The sequence below is a fragment of the Sus scrofa genome, chromosome 9, assembly GCF_054392235.1.
Source record: "Sus scrofa isolate SSC_HxYL_T2T_F1_AM1 chromosome 9, Sscrofa_HxYL_maternal_Yorkshire_Landrace_v2.0, whole genome shotgun sequence".
Taxonomy (NCBI): domain Eukaryota; kingdom Metazoa; phylum Chordata; class Mammalia; order Artiodactyla; family Suidae; genus Sus; species Sus scrofa.
Genome location: NC_139391.1, coordinates 48,026,426 through 48,046,191, shown reverse-complemented (window position 1 = coordinate 48,046,191; position 19,766 = coordinate 48,026,426). Strand labels below are relative to the sequence as shown.

At 48.8% G+C, this 19,766-nt stretch overlaps 1 protein-coding gene across 7 annotated transcripts in view; it reads right to left on the bottom strand.

The window, feature by feature from the left end:
• Window positions 1-19,766, bottom strand: part of GRIK4 (glutamate ionotropic receptor kainate type subunit 4) — a 459,028-nt gene that overhangs the window by 185,460 nt on the left and 253,802 nt on the right. For 4 of the 7 annotated variants that reach the window (XM_084976373.1, XM_021062991.2, XM_084976374.1 and 1 more), the window contains one exon: window positions 659-823. The exons of 2 other annotated variants lie outside the window; for them this stretch is intronic. In XM_084976373.1, the coding sequence (XP_084832499.1) occupies window positions 659-823 (165 nt within the window). Of the gene's footprint in view, window positions 1-658; window positions 824-19,766 lie in introns of those variants that run through there. One more of the 7 variants, XM_084976376.1, reaches the window with a different exon arrangement.

The window sequence follows — 19,766 nt, the reverse complement described above, 5'->3', positions numbered from 1 at the left end:
AGCATAGTAGGGGCTCCATGAGTGTGATTTAAGTGACCAATTATGTATATCTGTAAAGCACTGCAATTGACAGAGGATTTCCCTATATTGTAAGTTGTTTAAAGCTCACAATGAGTTACAAGATTTGCAAAGTAGACTCGGGCATTCCCATTTTACAGATGAATACACTGAGGTTAAATAGACTACTTAGTCTTGTCCAAGGTTACCTACAGAGCGAGTGCAGAACTCCAGCCCAAGTCTCTGCTTCTTCCCACAAAACTGCTCTCAGCACAAGAAAGCAAGACAGGGAACAGATGTACAAGGACTGCATCACCCCTGGGCTGGCCGTATCTCTCCTTTCTTAACCACATACAAGCTTCCATTCAGGGACATGTGTACAAATTGTCCAGGAGACGAAGGAATTGAATATATGAAGGAATGAATGAGTGGGTAAATGAGTGAATGAATGAATTTCCTGTCTTGATTTCACTCCACACATAATTAGCCACAAAAGCTGGGATCTTGTCTAGACTAAGCCCTGTAGGGCCTCCTGGTGCATGTTCCTCTCCCTCTCTTGGGAATATCTACATCACAGGCCTGGCGATGGGTGCAGCTCACACCACCAGCCCCTCCTCTGCCAGCAAGGGAAGCAGAGGGCAACCCTGCCCATTCTACGTACTGGTTTCTGCAGTCTCGTACTCGCTGTCTCTGAGAAGCTCAAAGATGTCCACTTCGACCTTGGCCTTGCCCAGCCTCTCAGGAGCGCGGTTGATGCGGTTCTTGGCCAGGGTGATGGAGAGCCGCTCCCCTCTGCTGCACTCCATGGGGTCATCCAAGATAGCAGCTGTGGGCAGGCAACCACAGGGACACAGTTGGTACCCTCTACTGTTACCCCTCCTCATTCTCCAGTCTCCCCCCTCTGCCACCTTCCACCTCCAGCCTGCCATTCTCAGAACTGTCCCCAAAACAAGTCCTCTGCGTGATAAGGGTCTCAGTTTGTAGCCAGGAGTAGCAGTGAATTCTAACGTGGAAATCCACCTCAGGAACCCTGTAATGCCAAGGCCAGCCACCAGGGGTCCTACCTGCAAGAGGTCCCTAGGCTCGGGCATGGTGATACCCTTGGATATACCTTTATGGGCGCACACACAGGCACACACATGCAGAGAAAGGGAGATGGTGGCTGTCCTTTGCAAATGGCATTCTGGGCACATGACAGAATGGTATTCTGGGCATTCTGGGCATGAGACACTCTCCTGGAGGTGATACAGGGTTAAAGGAGGGAGAGGTGTGCTATCAAGGAGTAGCTGCAGGATATGGCTGTATGCTGGCTCTCCAAGTTCTGACACAAATGAGACGTGTCACCCAGTGAGCCACATAGTTTCTACGAACTTCTTTCTTCATTGAACATTACAGATAGTCAGACAACCTCATGGGGTGGCTGGGAGGATTGAGTAAGACAATGTATAGAAGGGACACACACCATACCGATTCAACCAGTGTGATTTAGTCAACGTGAATGGTTGGAGTGGTGTGGTCCCAAGAGTTGTCTGACTGCTGGAAGGGGTATTATGGATAAGTGTTATCCTGAGTTCAAATCCCAGCTCTGCCCTGTGGTAGCCATAGGACCTCAGTTTCCTCCCTTGTAAAATGGCACAAGAGCCTATTCTTTGGGCTACTGTGACGATTACATGGATAATACATGTGAAGTGCTCAGCACAGTATCTGGCGCACAGCAAACACTCAATAAATCTAACCATTGATATCATTCATTCTCTTGGTAGAGAAAATTATATAATGGAAAATCTCTACATAAACACTTGTACACACATGTTCCAAGCAGCATTATTCACAATGGCCCCCAAATGAGAAAACCCAAATGTCCATCAACTGATGAATGGATAATCAAAATGTGGTATATCCATACATGGAATACTATTCAAAAATAAAAAGGAATAGAGTACTGAGGTGTGCCACGATACAGGGGAATCTCGAAAACATTATGCTCAGTGAAAGAAGCCAGACACAAAAGACCACATGCTGGAAGATTCCATCCATATGAAATGTCCAGAACAGGTGAATCCATAGAAACAGAAAGTCCCAATGGTGGTGGTGGTGGTGGAGGAGGGGAAGTGGGGGAGCCATGGGGAGTGGCTGAAATGTACACGGTGTTTCTTCTGGGATGATGACAAAGTCCTAAAACTGATCATGGAAATGGATACACAACTCTGTAAATATACGAAAAACTGCTGAATTATAGACTTCAAATGGGTGAATGGTGTGGTATATAAATTATATCTCAATAAAGCTATTCCAAGAAAGAAAGATCAAGCTTATCTTGCAAAGGTTGAAGCCTCAGAAGAACACCTCTGAGAAATCAAGCCAAAAAGATTTCACTGACACATGGCCCTTGAGTCTCAGTGGCTGGTGTGCATGGAGACGCGGTTCTATGCCGCCTTTTCTGTACAGTGTTCCCAGACCTCTGGTGACCCATTTTCCAAACCCAAACCAGGACACAGAATATGACAAAGCATTTTCTTCTGATTTGCGGATTTATTTATAGGCCTAGCCTTACTGAACAATAAAAATTAGATTTCATTTACACAGGTTGGCCATGGGGAGACAAAAGTGTAACCTTAGAACTAGGCAAAAAAGTGGGCTGCTGCGAGTTAACAGCAAAGTCCATTCACCCGTGATAGGATTAGCCACCAGAGGGAGCAGCCAATGGACCCGAAATGCATGACTTAAGAGCCTGGGGACACCTAATACTCCTACCCAGGTGACCTTAGGGCAGCAAGACCGGAATGAGATGATTATTCAGGAAACGGAAATCTGAACCATTGCTCTGTGCTGTCCCAGGGGGGAAGGTTTGGGGAATAGAAGGGAAGTGGGCAGTCCGGAGGAGTGATTCTCAAAGGGTGCTCCTCGGAGGGCCCTTGGGTTCCTTCAAGAAGCAGAGGGGGAGTTTGCATGGGGTTCTCTAGCCCCCCACCGGCTTCAACCAGCACAACTCCACATCCAACAGTTTTAGGTAGTGGGGCTCCCCAAAAGATGTGATGTGGGGAAAAACTGTTTCGCTCTTAAAAATATAATAGAAACCATGAGCCGAGCCTTAGAGAATAGAAAAGAGACATCTAAAATGTCAGGAATTGGTGCCATCCTGCACGAGCCATGGGAAAGAGGCAGGGTCCATGGCACATGAGCCTTATGCTAAGAGGTACACATTTATCCAGTGTCGATGTCAGGGGAAATCCTAGGGGGCACAGTCTCACTTACTCTCTGCAGTAACTCCATGAAGTAGGTGTATCTTGTCATCCTCAGTTGGAGATGAGAAAACAGAGGTCAGGGAGGTCAAGTGCCCTGCCCATGTTCCCAGGGCTGGGGAGTATAGAGGAGGGAGGGGATCCCAGGTCGGTCTCACATGAACCCTGTACCCTTAACCTTCTATCTTCCTTCCAGTGAAACTTGTCTTCCTAGGGATTTGCTGCTGAGAAGGGAGGGGGCTAGGTAGCTAGGTCTTACTCAGCTTACACTATTATCGCAAAGTACCATAGAGTGGATGGGATTTATTTCTCACAGTTCTGGGCACTGGGGAGTCAGAAATCAGGGTGCCAGTATGATGGGGCTCTGGTGAGGACCTGCTTCCTGCTTTGCAGATGGCTGTCTTTTCACTCTGTCTTCATATGGCAGAGATGGGGGGAGATCAAGCTCTCTGGTCACTTTGAAAAGGGCACCGATCCCTTCATGGGGGCCCCACCTGCATGACCTCACCCACACCCAGTCAACCTCCCAAAGACCCCACCACCTAATACCATCACATTCGGAGTTTGAGTTTCCACATATGAATTTTGGGAAGACATAAGCATTCAATCCACAACAGCAGGGCACACAGGCTTTGTAGTCAGCACAAAGGACTTCTCACCAAGGCAAACCAGCTATGAGACACCAACAGGGGACCCTGGACCCGTGGGAATTCCCATAGGTCAGGCACCCAACCCCTATGAGATTTTTAGACTGGGGCAGCTATCGTTCTCTTTGAGTGACCTCACTATTACCAACTTTCTCATCTACGACCTGTTACATATCTACTAGGTCACTGGTGATAAAAGATATTAATTAATAAAATAATCTCTCAGAAAATCCCCAGGTCTCTGTAAATCTAGCTCAGGCCTCTCTCTAGAGTAGAAGAGGAGTTACTTCAGTAACATTTTGATCAAGTTACTCGTGCTACAGAGTCACACTGGACTTACCTCTGCCCCATCAGTACACAAAGGGTGCATTTATACCTATACCACAGTGGCAACCCACATCCACACATACACACTCTGTTCCAGAGCCTCCTGGTTCTGCCCTTTCTCTTCTTTTTGTAGAGCATGTGTTATGCTATTTACAATAGCCAAGGCATGGAAGCAACCTAAATATCCACTGACTGGAATGGATAAAGAAGATGTGGTATATATACAAAATGGAATAGCACACAGCCATAAAAAGGAATGAAATAATGCCATTTGCAGCAACATGGGTGGCCCTAGAGATTATCATACTCAGTGAAGTAAGTCAGACAAAAACAATTATCATATGGTATCACTTATATGTAGAATCTAAAATATGATACAAATGAACTTATTTACAAAACAAAAACAAAGTCACAGACATAGAAAACAAACTTAGGGTTACCAAAGGGGAAAGGTGGGGTGGGAGAGGGAGGGATGGATAAATTAGGAGTTTGGAATTAGCAGATACAAACAACTATACATAAAATTAACAACAAGGTCCTACTGCATAGCACAGGGAACCATATTCACTACCTTAGAATAAATCAAAATGGAATAGAATATGAAAAAGGATATATATATATATGTGTATATATATATATGTATGTGTATATATATGTGTGTGTGTATATATATATGTGTGTGTATATATATATATGTGTGTGTGTGTAATGAATCACTTTGCTGTATAGCATAACTTAACAAACATTGTAATTCAGCTATACTTCGATTTTAACAAAGATGTGTAGAGTTCCCGCTGTGGCACAACAGATCAGCATGGTCTCGCCTCCAGGGTTGTCGCAGTTGTGATGTAGGTCACAACTGTGGCTCGGATCTGATCCCCGGCCTGGGAACTTCATATGCTATGGGATGGCCAAAAAAGAAAAAAAATTAAAAATTAAAAATAAGATCTGTACTGTGGACTGAACTATGTACCTCCTAATTCATCTTTAAAGCCCTAGTCCTCAAGAGTGACTGCTTTTAGAGATAGGACCTTGAAGAGGTTAATTAAGGTTCAACAGGTGCATAAGGGTTGGGCTCTGATCTGATAGGATTCTTGTCCTTAGAAGAAGAGACTCCAGAGAGGGCTCCCTCCCCTACTCCCCACCTCCGAGAGGGGAAGCAGGCTGTCACCAGAACCTGACCTTGCTGGCACCTTGACCTCAGACTTCCAACCTCCAGAACTTGAGAAATAAATGTCTGTTGTTGAAGCCACCCAGGCTGCGTTGTTTTATTATGGCAGCTGAGCTGACAAAGACAATGAGCTAATATAAACGCTGACGTGCAGGACACCAGCCGGCCCTGTGATACCACCCAATCAAGTCACAGAGCATCACTGGACACCCTTTGAGACAGAGGGATCAAGGCCAGGGGGTAGCGAGGGGGTGGAGCAGAGGGGATGTGGGCACAGGAGGGCCCCCCCCAACACTGAGCGCTCAGGACTCCACACTCAGAGGGGGTGGGTGCTCACCCACTCTCTAAGATCCACAGTCCTGCCTCCATTCCCAACTCCTGTACCATTCTGGGCACTGGTTTTTAGGTTTTAGGTTTTAGACAACGATTAATTTCTGGCTGAGAACATCCTCAACTGGGTGATGGGCCGGGAGACTGAGGGCCCAGCTAATGCCTCAGGAGCAGCCACCTCATCTGATGCATCCGCCAACCCTCAACCCCCTCACTGCTTTGCAGACCAGGCAACTGCAGCCACGGTGAGGCTGGGCAGTCTGGGGCCATGGCATGGGCCAGACTGAGATGGGGAGACACATTCAGGGACTGGGATCTGCCCCCCTTTCCAGACAGGGGGTCATGCAATGATTCTGCGAACCCAAATTCCTGTCCAAGGAACCACAAGCCCTCTATTTCCACTGGGCTTTCTCCCCACGAGCCTGGAGCTTGACTCTCTGATAGGACCTCTCTGAGTTCTGAGGCTCACACCAAGGAAAGGGTAGCCTCTTGACTTTGCCCACCTCCATCCAAGCACCCCTCCATATTCTCGGCCCACCAGCCTACGTCCCCTCTGCCAAGGACACGTACCTGTGGGCAGGCAGGCCAGGTCTGCTCACGGCAGTGCTTTCTTGCTCACCCCTAAAGGGTGTGGCCATGACCTCCCAGGGGAGGGCATATGATCACCAACCCCCTCAAACCCCTTAGACCTCCCCATTGTCTGAAGGGTTGGTCCCAATCCAGTCTCTAGGGTGGCATCAGACCTGTCACACCTTTCTGCCCGCAGCATCCCTTCTATCCCCGAAGGGACAGCATCTCCGAGTTAGGACCTGGGCTGGCCTCTTGTGTTCCCTCCTCCATGCCTCCACTGACACTGGCACTGTCCCTTGTTCCCCCTCTCCCTACCAGGCCTCTTCTCCCCCTCAGACCCACCTCTTCCAAGAAGCCCTCCCCCTGCTCCCCAGCCCAGCGCTCTCCTTCCATTTCCACGTGCTGTCTTGAAAGGGTAGTTCTCTTTCCACTCCAATATATGAGTTTGTTCACCTAGCATGGACCTTAAAAGCCCTGTGCAATCCCTGCTTCCTTTGAATCTTCCCAGACGCCCCCTCCCAAATCAATTCCTCCTTCCTTAGAACTCTCATAGAAAGTGCTCGGTACCCTTCCTCAGACAGGAACCACTTCTGACATTCTATTATTCATTTTGCCTATTTGTCCATCTTTTCTTCCTCCACAGTCGGCACCCTGAGGGTGAGAGCCAGGCCTGATTCATCTCGGCAGCTGTGCGATCCAGGACGCGCAGGCACTGAGCCCTTAGTGAATGGCATGGAGTGAAGAGAGAATGCCAGGCCACTGCCTTTCTGTGCTGACAGCCAGCAGCACACATTGTGCTCAGGGCAGTAGGCACTGGATGCAGCGTGGCCTGCGGGCAGCTCCCCTGCAGGGCGGAGGACCTCATGGAGCCCTCCTCCTGGGGCGAGGGCTCTCGCGCCCTCTGCTCACCTGTGCACATCAGAACAGGCTTGCCCTCCCTCCACAACTTCTCAGCAGCCCACAGGTGACCCCTCGGGATTGGACAATCCTCCACCCCTTGGTTCTTCCAGAGTCTTGCTGCTGAAGATTTCCAAGCACTTCGACAACTCTCACCTCTTTAAGGGTAGAAATAAAGAGGTTTTACTGGAGCATCTTTATAGGCAGTATCTATAATACGTCTACAACTGTTCGGCTCAGCTGGTTAGAGCCCTGTGCTAACAAGAAGAGGTGATGTGAGCCTCTAGAGAACCAGCTGGCTTTGCTCCCAAGCCAAGCTTCGGGTTGCTTGCTTCCCAGGGCCCCGGCCACCACCGCATCACCATCACTCACTGGCATCAGCTTCCTCTCTCACCTCTGTCCTCTCGGTGCCCCTTTTCATTCCTGTCGGTCAAGGTCATTCCTCCTGCTGGAAGCAATCCCACTGCTGTGCAGGCTGCTCCCACCACAAACTCACACCCGCCTCACCTCACCTGGGGTGCAACTCTGTCCCACCATCATTTCTGTCCTTGCATGTTACAGAGCATCCATTTGCTGAGGCTGCCCTAGCAAAGCACCACCGACGAGGTGGCTTAAACAACAGAAATTGACTTTCTCACAGTTCTGGAGGCCAGAAGTTCAAGTTCAAGGTATCGGCAGGTTTGATTTCTTCTGAGGCCTCTCTGCTTGGCTTGCAGACGGCCGTCTTCTCTTTGGGTCTTCACAAGGTCCTTCCAGTGTGCGTGTCTGTGTCCTAATCTCTGCTTACAAGGACATCAGTCATGTTGGCCTAGGGACCACCATACGACCTCATTTTAACTGAATTCCCTCTCTCCAGACCCTATTTCCAAATACAGTCACATTCTGAGGCACTGGGTGTTGGGATGTTAACGTGTGAGTTGGGGTAAGCGGTACACAATTCAGACTGTAACACGGATTTTAACCTCTGGCCACCGCCAGCTCTCATTCTTGGCCCAAGGACTGGCTAACCTGAGGCCACTCTCGGTGACACGCCTCACCTTTGCGACCCTGCCTTCCATCGGGCTTGGATTAGGAGGCTCCTTTCCAGGAGAGCCCCCTCATGCCCAGCTCTCAGCCTCACCAAGCTTCCCTGCTCTGCTTCACCTTCCGTCTCTGCCCCAGACCGGCTCACTCCCCTCCACTAAGATGTGGTCGGAGCCCTCCACTCCCACAGGGGCCCTCCACCGGCCACACCGAACAAGCACGTCCCTCTGGCCCGCCTTCTCCCCCACCTTCAGTTCAGGCCGGGCTTCTCCAGTGACTTGCTCAATGTTTGCTGACTCTGCCTCATCCCACATTCTCCTCAACGCCCACCCGTAGCCCCCACACTCTCCCTTTCGTCACCCCCACCCCACTCAAACCAGCTCACAGGGTAAAGAACCCTCAACAGTCATTTCTATCCAAGGCAGCAGACTGTTTGGATTTCTTGTCTAATTACGTTGGGAGCTGGCACCGCTGTTTGTACCTGCCAGGTGCTGTTCTAAGAACACTGTGTGTGTTATCTCATTTAATCCTCACATGACCCTACAGCTTGCTGTCCCATTTTACAGGTGAGAAAACTGAGAAAGAGGCAGGCTAAGCAACTTGCCCAAGATCACCGAGCTCTTAAGGGGAGCTTTGGTCCAGCCTGTGGGCTGCATGACCGCTTCATCAGGCCACCTCCTGGGGTTCTCTTAGCATCTGAGGGTCCCGAGTGTTCTTTGCTGCCCTGAGACTCTCAGCTTTCACGGCTTCCATGACACGATGCCCCTGGGACTTTCCGCCTCCATCCCTGCCTATTCTCTCAGGGGGTACTCTCCTCCTGCCTGCTTTTTTAAATCCTGGGGAGCCCCAAGAGTCTATGCAGACTGCCTTCTTCTCACCTCACTCCCAGGAGCTTCCTAGGCCACCCTGTTCACAGCCACCTCCACGCTGATACTTGACTTATGTCCACCAGTCTGATGGTACCTCCACGTATGCATCTGACGAGCATCTCAAATAGTAAGACCCAGACTTCACCCACCCTCTCCGCTCGTGCATTTTGCTGTGACATTCCTGCGGTTAGTTAATGGCAGCACCAGCTCGCCAGTCATCATGGCCTCACCCCAATTACCCACCTCTCGGTTGCTTCTGATTTTCTCCCCTCAAAATTTCTCGAATCACCCCTTTCCTCTTGGGTCTCAACACTGCAGTTTTAGCTCAGCCCTTTCATCCCAATGATTTGACTGCAACCGCTTAACTCTCACTTCGTTTTGCTACCAGAGTGTTAACCACTAGCCGGCACGTCCCAGGCACACCTCCACACAGCTACCAGAGTGATGCCTTTACGGTGCAGACCCCGGCTATTCGCTTCCAATCCCCACATCAATGAATTGCTTGATATGGCAAACAAGGCCTGGCTCAAACTCTTGAAACCTATATTCTGCTTCTCTGCTCATCCGCATCTACCTTCTAGAAAAACTGAACTACATAGAGTACCACCTAACACACACACACACACACCCAGTGCCACTGTGTGCCAGCATACATTTGTTCATTCTCCTGCCTGCTTATGCTGGCTCACTCACCACTCTTACTTACTCAGCTCAGACCTCCCCTCCTCCTGGAAGCCTTCTCTGAACCCAAAGGTTGATCAAATATCCCAACTATGTATAATCCTAGAATCCCATGCCTCTTACACTCTATTTCAATTATTGGTTTAGTCCTTAACTTTCACTCTTTAATTTTCTTCTGTCCCCAGTGCCTGGCACCTTCCTGATAACAGGAGGTGTTTTACAAATGTGTGAGCCAAATTTGCCTTGACTTTTGAGGAATTTTATGCAGACTTCTATTCTTCCATCAGAATTACTATTCTGACCCATATGTATGCGAACAACTTATTTTGACAAAGGTACAGTGAAAAAAAAAGGTCTTTTCAACAAATGGTGCTGGAACCATTGGATTCTCATGTGTTTAAAAAAAACTTATGCATACTATATACATAAAAAAACCCTGTGTCATGCTGTATATAAAAATTTACACAAAAATGGATCACAGACTTAAAATTATAAAACGTACAGAAGAAAATCTTTGTGAACTTGAGTTAGAAAAAGATTTCTTAGATGTAACACCAGAAGCAAAACCCATAAAATTAAAAATAGACAAACTGGATGTCGTCAGAGTTGAAAATGTCTGCTCTTCAAAAGACACTGTTAATAGAATGAAAAGATAAGCCACAGACTGGGAGAAAATATTATATGCAAAGCCTATCCCTGATAAAAGACTTTTATCCAGAATATACAAAGAATTCTCAAAACTCAATAATAAGAAATCAAACAGCCCAACATTTAAAGGCGGGCAAAAGATTCGAAGAGACACTTCGACAAAGAGGTTATATAGGCTGCAAATCGTCTGTAAAATACGGTCAACATCCTTAATCACTGGGAAAATACAAAGTAAAACCATAATGAGATAGTGCCAGAAACCCATGAGCGCAGCTAAAACTTAAAAGCTCAACCCAAACCAAGTTGGTGAGGATGTGGAGGACCTGGAACTGTCATGTGTTACCGATGGAGCTGGACAATGGGTGTGACCATTAAACGGAACACCTACTATATGAGTCAGTCATCCCACCCGGGTATGAATCTAAAAGAAAAGAAATCATACACCGACACAAAAATATGTACAGAAATGTTCAAAATTACTTGATCCATAGCAAAGACTGGAAACAACTATCAAGAGGTGAATGAATAAAAACAAAGTAGGATCTAGCCATACAATGAAACATTACTCAGCAATAAGATGGATTGAAAGACACCAGACCAAAAAGACAACATACAGTATGTGTTGTAGATGATATTTATATATATTTCTAAAAAATACAAACTGGGAGTTCCCGTCGTGGCTCAGCGGAAACGCATTTAACTAGTATCCGTGAGGACGCAGGTTGGATTCCTGACCTCACTCAGTGGGTTAAGGATCCGGTGTTGCCGTGAGCTGTGGTGTAGGTCCCAGACGCAGCTCTCGGATCTGGCGTTGCTGTGGCTGTGGCATAGGTGGGCAGCTGCAGCTCCGATTCCACCTCTAGCCTGGGAACCTCCATATGCCACAAGTGTGGCCCTAAAAAGACAAAAAAATAAATAAAATTAAAAAATGCAAACTGATCTATAGTGGTAGAAAGCAGATCAGTGGTTGCCTGGGGATGGGGTGGGAGGGGGTGTGAATGAGCAGTGGGAGGAACGACAATGTGGCACCAGGAAACTCCTTTCCCGATGAAGAAAAAATTCATTATCTTGATCATGGTAACAGTATTACAGGCATATGCACGGCAAAACCTTTCCAAGAGTATACTTCAAAATATATGCAATTTATTGTATATAAATTATACCTCAATTGTGAAAAAATGCTTTACTAAGAAAAATATTACTATTCCCCCGGCTCCTCTCTACCTTTTCTTTCCCCTCCTCCTCCCCCTCAGCCAATGAAACATCTTAAACTCTGTGATCTACACCTATGGCCTCCAGTTCCTCTGCATCTTCTCCAACCCGAGTCTCCGCCATCTCTGGATTCATCCTCAGAAGTCACCAAGGTTCTCCATCCTTGATTTTCAGAATGTTGAGGCTCTCTGAAGCACCTGTGACTGGACCCTTTTTCTTGGCATTGTCTTTTGACATCCGTGACATGACACTGTTTTGATTCTCATTCTAATCACCTTCACCCCAGCCCCTTCCCCCACTCCCTTCCTTCTATAGAACCCTAGCCGGCAGTGTTCCCAGATCTCACATTCTGGATTTAGCCCTCAGCTCACTTTCTCTTGACGTATACTTTCTCCCTTAAAAAATGAATGCATTCGCAACTATCAGCTCTATACAGAAAAGTCCAGAACCTCTATCTTCAACCCTACCTTCTATCCACACATCAGACTCCTATTTCTGGCCGCTGAAAGAAAATGTCCCCTTGGAAGTCCTTCCAAACTCCATGTCTCAAATGTGACCCTTTATTTTTCATAGAATGGGGGGCTCTCACCGACCTCTCAGTTTCTTTCTTTTTCTTTTTCTTTTTCTTTTTGTCTTTTTGCTATTTCTTGGGCCGCTCCCGCGGCATATGGAGGTTCCCAGGCTAGGGGTTGAATCGGAGCTATAGCTGCCAGCCTACGCCAGAGCCACAGCAACGCAGGATCCGAGCTGCATCTGCAATCTACACCACAGCTCACGGCAACGCCGGATCGTTAACCCACTGAGCAAGGGCAGGGACCGAACCCGCAACCTCATGGATCCTAGTTGGATTCGTTAACCACTGCGCCACGACAGGAACTCCTCAGTTTCAATTAATAGCATTAGGCTCCCACATGCTCTCCATGTCAGAGCCACCCTGCACTCTCCCCATCCTTCAGCCACTCTCTCTGCTCAGTTACTAAGGACCACTCAGGGATCTGCCTCCCAACCATAGCTTTCTTTCTGTCCCCACTGCCGCCACCCCTGCCTCTTTCCGGTAATACCCCTAAACTATTTCCTGCCTCCAGTCTCTCCTGCACTAATCTAGCCACTCCCCACTGCAGATTCACTAGACTGCCCCCCCCCAACCTGGCCCCCCTCAAGCCTCTCCAGGCTCACATTCTACTCAATTCTTTGACCACCTGGCTACACCTCGGCAGTCCTTGCTGTCACTCTGCCTGTGCCTTTTTTCCAGGTGGTCTCTTCTTCCTGGAAAAGGTCTCAGCCTTTTTTTACCCATATCAAAACCCTATCTAAATTATGCTCCATTCTCATGCCCACTTCCACCCTGCCCCAGGCAAGAGTTGCACTGCTCTAGCTCAGCTGATTTTGCCTCTTCAAATCCCCCAAAGCACTTTTCATCTGTGTCATTCATTAAGCACTTAATTCTGTGCTTTGTAATTGGTATAAGTAATACATCCATTCATACAATCATTCCTTTATTAATTCATCAAACACCAATTAAATGTCTATCTTAAGCAAAGTACTATATACAGAGAAAAGGATAAGATATGACCATAAAAGCAAATGGTCACAACCCAATTACAGTATGTGATTGACCAAATCATATTAGGCTCCAGCCAGAGGTCACCCAGGTGCTCACTGTGTTGGGGAATCATAGACAACTAAGGCCAGGTTCTTGTCTCTCAAACCTTTGGTCCCTCTTGGGGGTTGGCAGGAGTGCAGGGAGAGAGACAGACCTTTACTGTATAATGAAGTAAGTGGTTCCTAGAGGGAATCACAGATTTCTAAGGAAGCATGGATACAGGACAACCCAACTCTTCCAGGTGGTAGAGGGCAGTTTTAGGGAAGGCCTCATGCATTTACCTAGCGCACACGCGGTGAGGCCTTCTACCTACCAGGCACTGTACCAGGTGCACACAAGAGGCAATCTTGAAGGAGACACATGAGTTTCCCTGGAGAGGCAGGGCAACGAAGTGTGTTCCCATGCAGGGAGCCCCCCAAGGCATGAGGAAGCCGGGGGTGGCTGCTTCAGCTGGTGCCTGGGCCCCCGGCGGTGGCGGGGGAGGCTGGATGGGAAGACAGGAGCCAGAGCATGAAGGACCTTGTGTATCACGCCAGGGAATTCAGGTAAAACAACAGGGGGACTCTGCACAGACGGTGACATCATAAGATTTGCATTTCAGGGTTATCATTCTCGCAGCACAGTAGATGTACTGGAGAGAGAGCTGCCAAGGAAGCTGGGAACACCACTTTGGGGGATTTTAGTGCCCAGAAAAATGAGGCAGCTACTGAGGCACAGGGCAAAGAGAGGGGGCAGATTCAAGGTCAAAGAAATGGGGGGAATGCAGGAGATGGAACGAACAGGGGTGGCGATTGCGGAGGGCTGGGAAGAGCTGGGAAGGGCTCTGGCTTCACTTATTATTAAGACCTCGACATCACTGACTCAGATGATAAAAAGGAGAGAAGAAGGTGGTTCTTTTTTGTTATTGGAGAAGGGCAGGTGATGCGTTTGGGGTTGTATTCATTAAGCGTGGGGTATGCTGTTGAGCAGCAAAGTTGCTGACCTGGCTTCTTCCAGAGAACCAACCAGGCTACTGACACAGACCTGGGAGATCTTGGGGTTAGGGTGGTGATGGCAATTTGGATCTGGCCTATGATGGAGAGTAAGGGGGTGGGGGCAAGGCTAAGACAGAGGGACTTAGCCTGGGGAGAGTGTGTAGGAAGAGATGCTGATGCAAGAGATGGAGTTACAGTGGATGGGCCAGAGGAGGGAAGGAGGACAAAGTCAAGTAGAATAAGCACTGAGGATTCTGCATGAGATCAGCAATCGGGGTCACCAGGGATGCTGGCAAGAGCCATTCACAGGGAGGCATGGGCAGCGTTTAGGTGGCCGCAGGTAGAGGAGTAGCTGAGAAGTGAACGGCCTCAAGAAGGAAGGAGTGTGATCAGGGCAGCAGGTAGAGTGAATCACGTTGCCCAGGGGAAGGTCTTTAATTCACAGGAGAGGGGCTCAGAAGAAGAGCCGGAGGGGAGGGAGAAGCCAATACTGTCAAAAGAAGGGGGCCACTTTACGAAGCAAGTCCTGCACAAAGGCTGGTATCCAAAGAGCCTGGAGCACAGGCTACAGGTTCACTTGAGCTAAGAGGGGGGACAGCAGGGGGAGCGGGAAGGAGGCATGGCCAAGGCCCTCTCTCCTTTCCTCCCTATTAAGAATAGAATCCCCTCATGTTACCTGGACACATGGCCCCTAGTCTGGACACAGACTCCATTTCCCAGCATCCTCTGCAGCTGGGAGAAGCCACCAGCAGAATTTGGGCCAGTAAGTGCAAGTGGACATGACAGTGGAACATCCAGGCCATCTCCTTGCCCTGGATTCACCTTCCCTTTTTTGCTGGCTGGAAATAGTGACAACAGGAACAGGAGGAAACTACACATTGATGATGGCAACACCACTTCCGGCCCCCACCACCCCCACCAGCTTTGGATCACCACCTACCTCCAACGTATAGAGGAGATAAAGTCATTTCCATCTTTGAGGTCCTGCATTTTCAGGCTTTCTGGTTATTATAGCTCAGCCTGTATCCTAACTAATGCCATCCAACAGAAATATAATGCAAGCCACACATACAACTTCAGATTTACTAGTAGCCACACTGATAAAGTAAAAAGAAACAGGTGAAATAATGAAATCAATTTTGGGGGGCCACACACATGGCATACGGAAGTTCCAGGGCCAGGGACTGAACCTGTGCCATAGCAGTGACAACACCAGATTCTTAACCCACTGAGCCACCAGGGAACTCCCAAAATTAATTTTAATGATATATTTTATTTCACCAAAATTTCCCCAAATTACTATTTCAACATCTAATATATATAAAAAGTCATTGAGATATTTTTGTATTCTTGATTTCATTCTAAAGCTTCAAAATGCAGGATGTATTTTGTAATCACAGCATACCTTAGTACAGACTAGCCACATGGCAAGGACTGTCCCCAGCAAGCAGCTACTATGCTGGACAGCACAAGTCTGCCCAATATTCATAGATGGGGCTGCCCATAGATTTAAGGAGTGGAGGTGTTGAGAGGACTGAGCTTGAGCTTCTATTTTCTCTGAAAAGAGGTAAGATCATATCTTCCGAGCAAGAATGACAAAGATGAGGTAGGCAGTTTCGGGTGAAAGCTTAAAACAGGTGCTCTGATAAGTAAATGTATTTCTGTCTGGGCCCAATTGAAATGAAACAAATGTCGGTGTGTTTCTGCAAGTGGCCTCAGGGCACAGACGAAAGCAGGGCAGGTAGATGTCAGAACTGTCGAGAGTAGGAGTTCGTAGGTGGGTGGGCAGGACATGGGACAAAGGAATTGAAGGCACTACCAGGATCGTGGTGGGGTTGGCTGGCCATGGTCTTTCCACTCGATGGAAAGCCAGTGAAACCCAGAAAAAGCTGTCCCAAAATTTGTCCCAGAGGGGCTGAGAGACTGAGAAATACTTGGGGTATGTGGCTATGTGAACCTATGGAAGAACATTAGCCATGAGAGTGAGATGGTTAAGAGTTAGGGTGAAGGATGCTGTTTTCAGACTGTGAGATATTGAAATTTAAATCTTTAGAGGCAAAAGAGAATTAAGAACTGCCACAATCCAGGAGTTACCACTGTGGCTCAGTGGGTTAAGAATCTGACTGCAGTGGCTTGGGTCTCTACGGAGGTGCAGGTTCGATCCCTGGCCCAGTGTAGCAGGTTAAAGGATCCAGCTATAGCTGCTGCATAGGTCACAGCTGTGGCTCGGATTCTACCCCGGCCCAGGAATTTCCATTAAAAAAAATAAAAAAAGAGATCCTGTTGTGGTTCAGCGGTAATGAACCCGACTGGTATCCATGAGGACACAGGTTCAATCCCTGGCCTTGTCCAGTGGGTTAAGGATCCGGCGTTGCCGTAAGCTGTGGTGTAGGTCGCAGACACGGCTTGGATCCTGGGTTGCTGTGGCTGTGGTGTAAGCCGACAGCTGCAGCTCCGATTCCCAGGTTAGGAATTTCCCTAACCTGGGAAATTCCATATGCTGCTGGTGTGGCCCTAAAAAGACAAAAAAAAAAAAAAAAAAAAAAAAAAAAAGAATTGCCACAATCCAGTGACCTGAAGAGGGAAAAGGTCACCAGAAGGAGGACATTAAGGATCCCCAAAGGCAATGGCACTAAAGTGATGGATCAGGGCGAGAGTCAAGAGAGGGATGAGAGGAAAGCTGTGAGCCAGGAGTCTAAGCCACAGATGAGAAAGGCAGGTACCAGGTAAGTGGGGCTCTTCTTAGGGAACAAATGGGGGTGGTGTTTGTAGTTTGCCCTGGAGAGCAGGGAGATATAGCTGCCTCTCTTCTGAGTGAGAAGTTGCCCTTGGAGAGGCCTGGGAGGGAAGCACGGCCCCCGACAGGTTTGGGTTCTGGCAGTGGGGCTGGGTGATGGGCGTGACATCTCAGCAGAACTGGGCTCCCTGTCAAGCTGACCAGGGCCTGGAGGGAGCTCAGGAGGGGGAGTCTGAGTGGAGGGACCGCTCAGAGGGGGAGGGGGAAGCATCCGGGGAAGGACGGGTGGGAGGGCCTGCACGCAGTGGTGCAGAGAGCGGCTTTCTGGTGCTGAGGGACTGCTCTCTGGGTTGGGGACCCATCTCATTTTTCCGGGAGCCGTCCATCTGACTGAGCACAGATCTGGGCAAACATCAGGCGCCCGTGCCTTCCAAACTTGGTAAAAGACTTGATCCTAACGTGTGTTGGTTGTCTCACTTTCAGACCTGGTTTGCCTTTTGGCCCATCCCTTAATCCTTCACACTCCCACAGTTAACAAAAGGAGATGGCCTTTGAGAAAAAAAAAAGGTATGAATAAAGTCCCTGGCAAAACCAGCAATCACATCTGTATTTAGCGCCTTGTTCATACGGATGCTCTGTCAGGTCTCCGCAGACACCATCGATAATCCCAGTTTCTCTCTTCCTTTCTCTCCCTGGATCTCACCACCTTCCTTTAGGTTTTCTTTGGGGAAGGACAGTCCCCCTGTGCTCTCATGGTCACAGATCTGTGGCAGTTCCCCTGGCCAGTTCCGGCTGGACCGGCTGGACCAGCTGCACTACTGTGGCAGGGCAGTGCCTAATGTAGCCGCACTCAAGGCTCTTTGCACACAAAGCGAGGCAGGACAGAGAAAGAGTGGGCTGGAGTTGCCCATTTGTCTTTTCTAACAGCTGCTGGTGACAGCCTTCCTGCCAAGTTACAGGGTAGAGTGGAATGAAGGCAGAGGGACGGGGAGTGAAGAGGATGCTGAGAATCAGAATAGGTCTAGCACGTACGGGGATGCCAGGCCAGTTCTGCCTGAACTTCAGAAAAGCCTGAGCCTAGGATAGTTTCACTGTCAGGGGGAATTCAATTGGATAAGCACGCACTGAACGCCTATCTGAAGCCAGGTCATGATGGGAAAGACGCATTTCAGGAACCATGGAGACACGAAGCAGCCCTGGCCCCTGCTCTCAAAGGCTCGTGGACTAACTGGGGAGATGGTGGCAGCAGCGACGAAGGAGGGCAGAGAGCACAAGTGAAGTGCCGGGCTGACTCGAAAATGTGAGCTCAGCTGGGCAGCTGGAAGGTGCCATGCCCAGAAGCCAACCTCCTCTGAGTCACCACTGCACGTTGTCTGTGACCCACCTGTCACTCTCCATCATGTGACGTCACCATTGCTCCATGCTCCTTCCCTGACTCTAGAGGGTGGGAGACCCTAAGCTATAATCCCACTGAGGGGTTCTTATGTTTTACCCAAAGCTGAGACAAATGAGGGTCATGCCACCTAGAGTTCACAATGCGGGACTGTATTGCCTCCAATCAGAATGGTAATTACGATGGGAGCCAGAAGTCTGACACATTTGGCTGATGCTAATCTTTCTTCAACCCAAGAAAGAGGGCACATGAGAGCTGAGGACGGATTAGAACGGCTTTGGGTTCTTTGCAAGAATACAGCTAGACAAATCCACAGGGCCATTACTTTGATTGTTTCCAACTTGGAGTTATCTCTTTTCCCAGGAGAATGAAGCACAGGCAATAGATCTTCTTGTTCAGTGTCACCATCCCCCTGGGAAAGAGTCAGAACAGGGCAGGGAAATTGACGAGCAGGACATGGGGCTAGAGTGGCTAAGTGAGGGCCTCACGTAGGAGAAGCGCTCTGTTGAATACTCATTCGCCAACGCATCGAAAAATATTCAGATAATGTCATCTTCCCTTTGTGCCCTTTTTCTAAGGTGGAAGGGAGAAGATTCGTACCAGCAAAAATGTCAACATTCTAGCTCACAGTGGAATGACCGATTCTGATTGCAGGAGGAGGGTCACTGAGCTACGCCCTGGGGAGGCCAAGTTCGTGTGGTGTCCCCATTTACCGATTCTGATTGCAGGAGGAGGGTCACTGAGCTACGCCCTGGGGAGGCCAAGTTCGTGTGGTGTCCCCATCTAGAGTCTAGAACTCAGGGAGAACTCTGCCTCACTGCTTCAGCTGTCACCCTGCCTCCTCAAGGTCTGCAGGAGTCTCCACACCCTTTGTGCCATCTCACCAAAAAAACACACCTCTCGGGTCTCTGCTCCCTCAAAAACCCATGATCAGACAACATATCTCTTGTATTTCATTTTCCTTGTTAGCTGGTGTCATCAGCCCCTCAGGCTGTCCCTGGGAAATGCTGTGGGCTGGGCTTTGTGGAGGGAAGGTGGGGAACTGGGGGAGGGGCTTCAGGGAAGAGCAAGGGTCCCTGGCCACGTGGAGCCCAGGAGAGCAGCCCAGGAGAGCAGCCCAGGATGGTGGGGAGAGGGGCACCCGTCAGACTCTACACCAGAACCCAGCAGACCAGGTCTTGCTTTTCTGGCACCCTGACACTGCCTGGCGGAGTTCCCTAATGAGCTGTTGCTGGCTGAAAGAGATGCTTAGTGGCTGCTGTCAGAATATTCAAAATATTCATAGAGGGACAAAGGGAAAGGGAACAGCACTAACCTGCAGGAGATAAAAAGCAGTCCCATTCAGATGCCATATGCCACAGAAGTAAAAAGCTAGTAAATTTAATTTAGTATACACCAAGCAATTACCCACTTTAAAAATTAAGGACTGAGACCATAAACCCGAT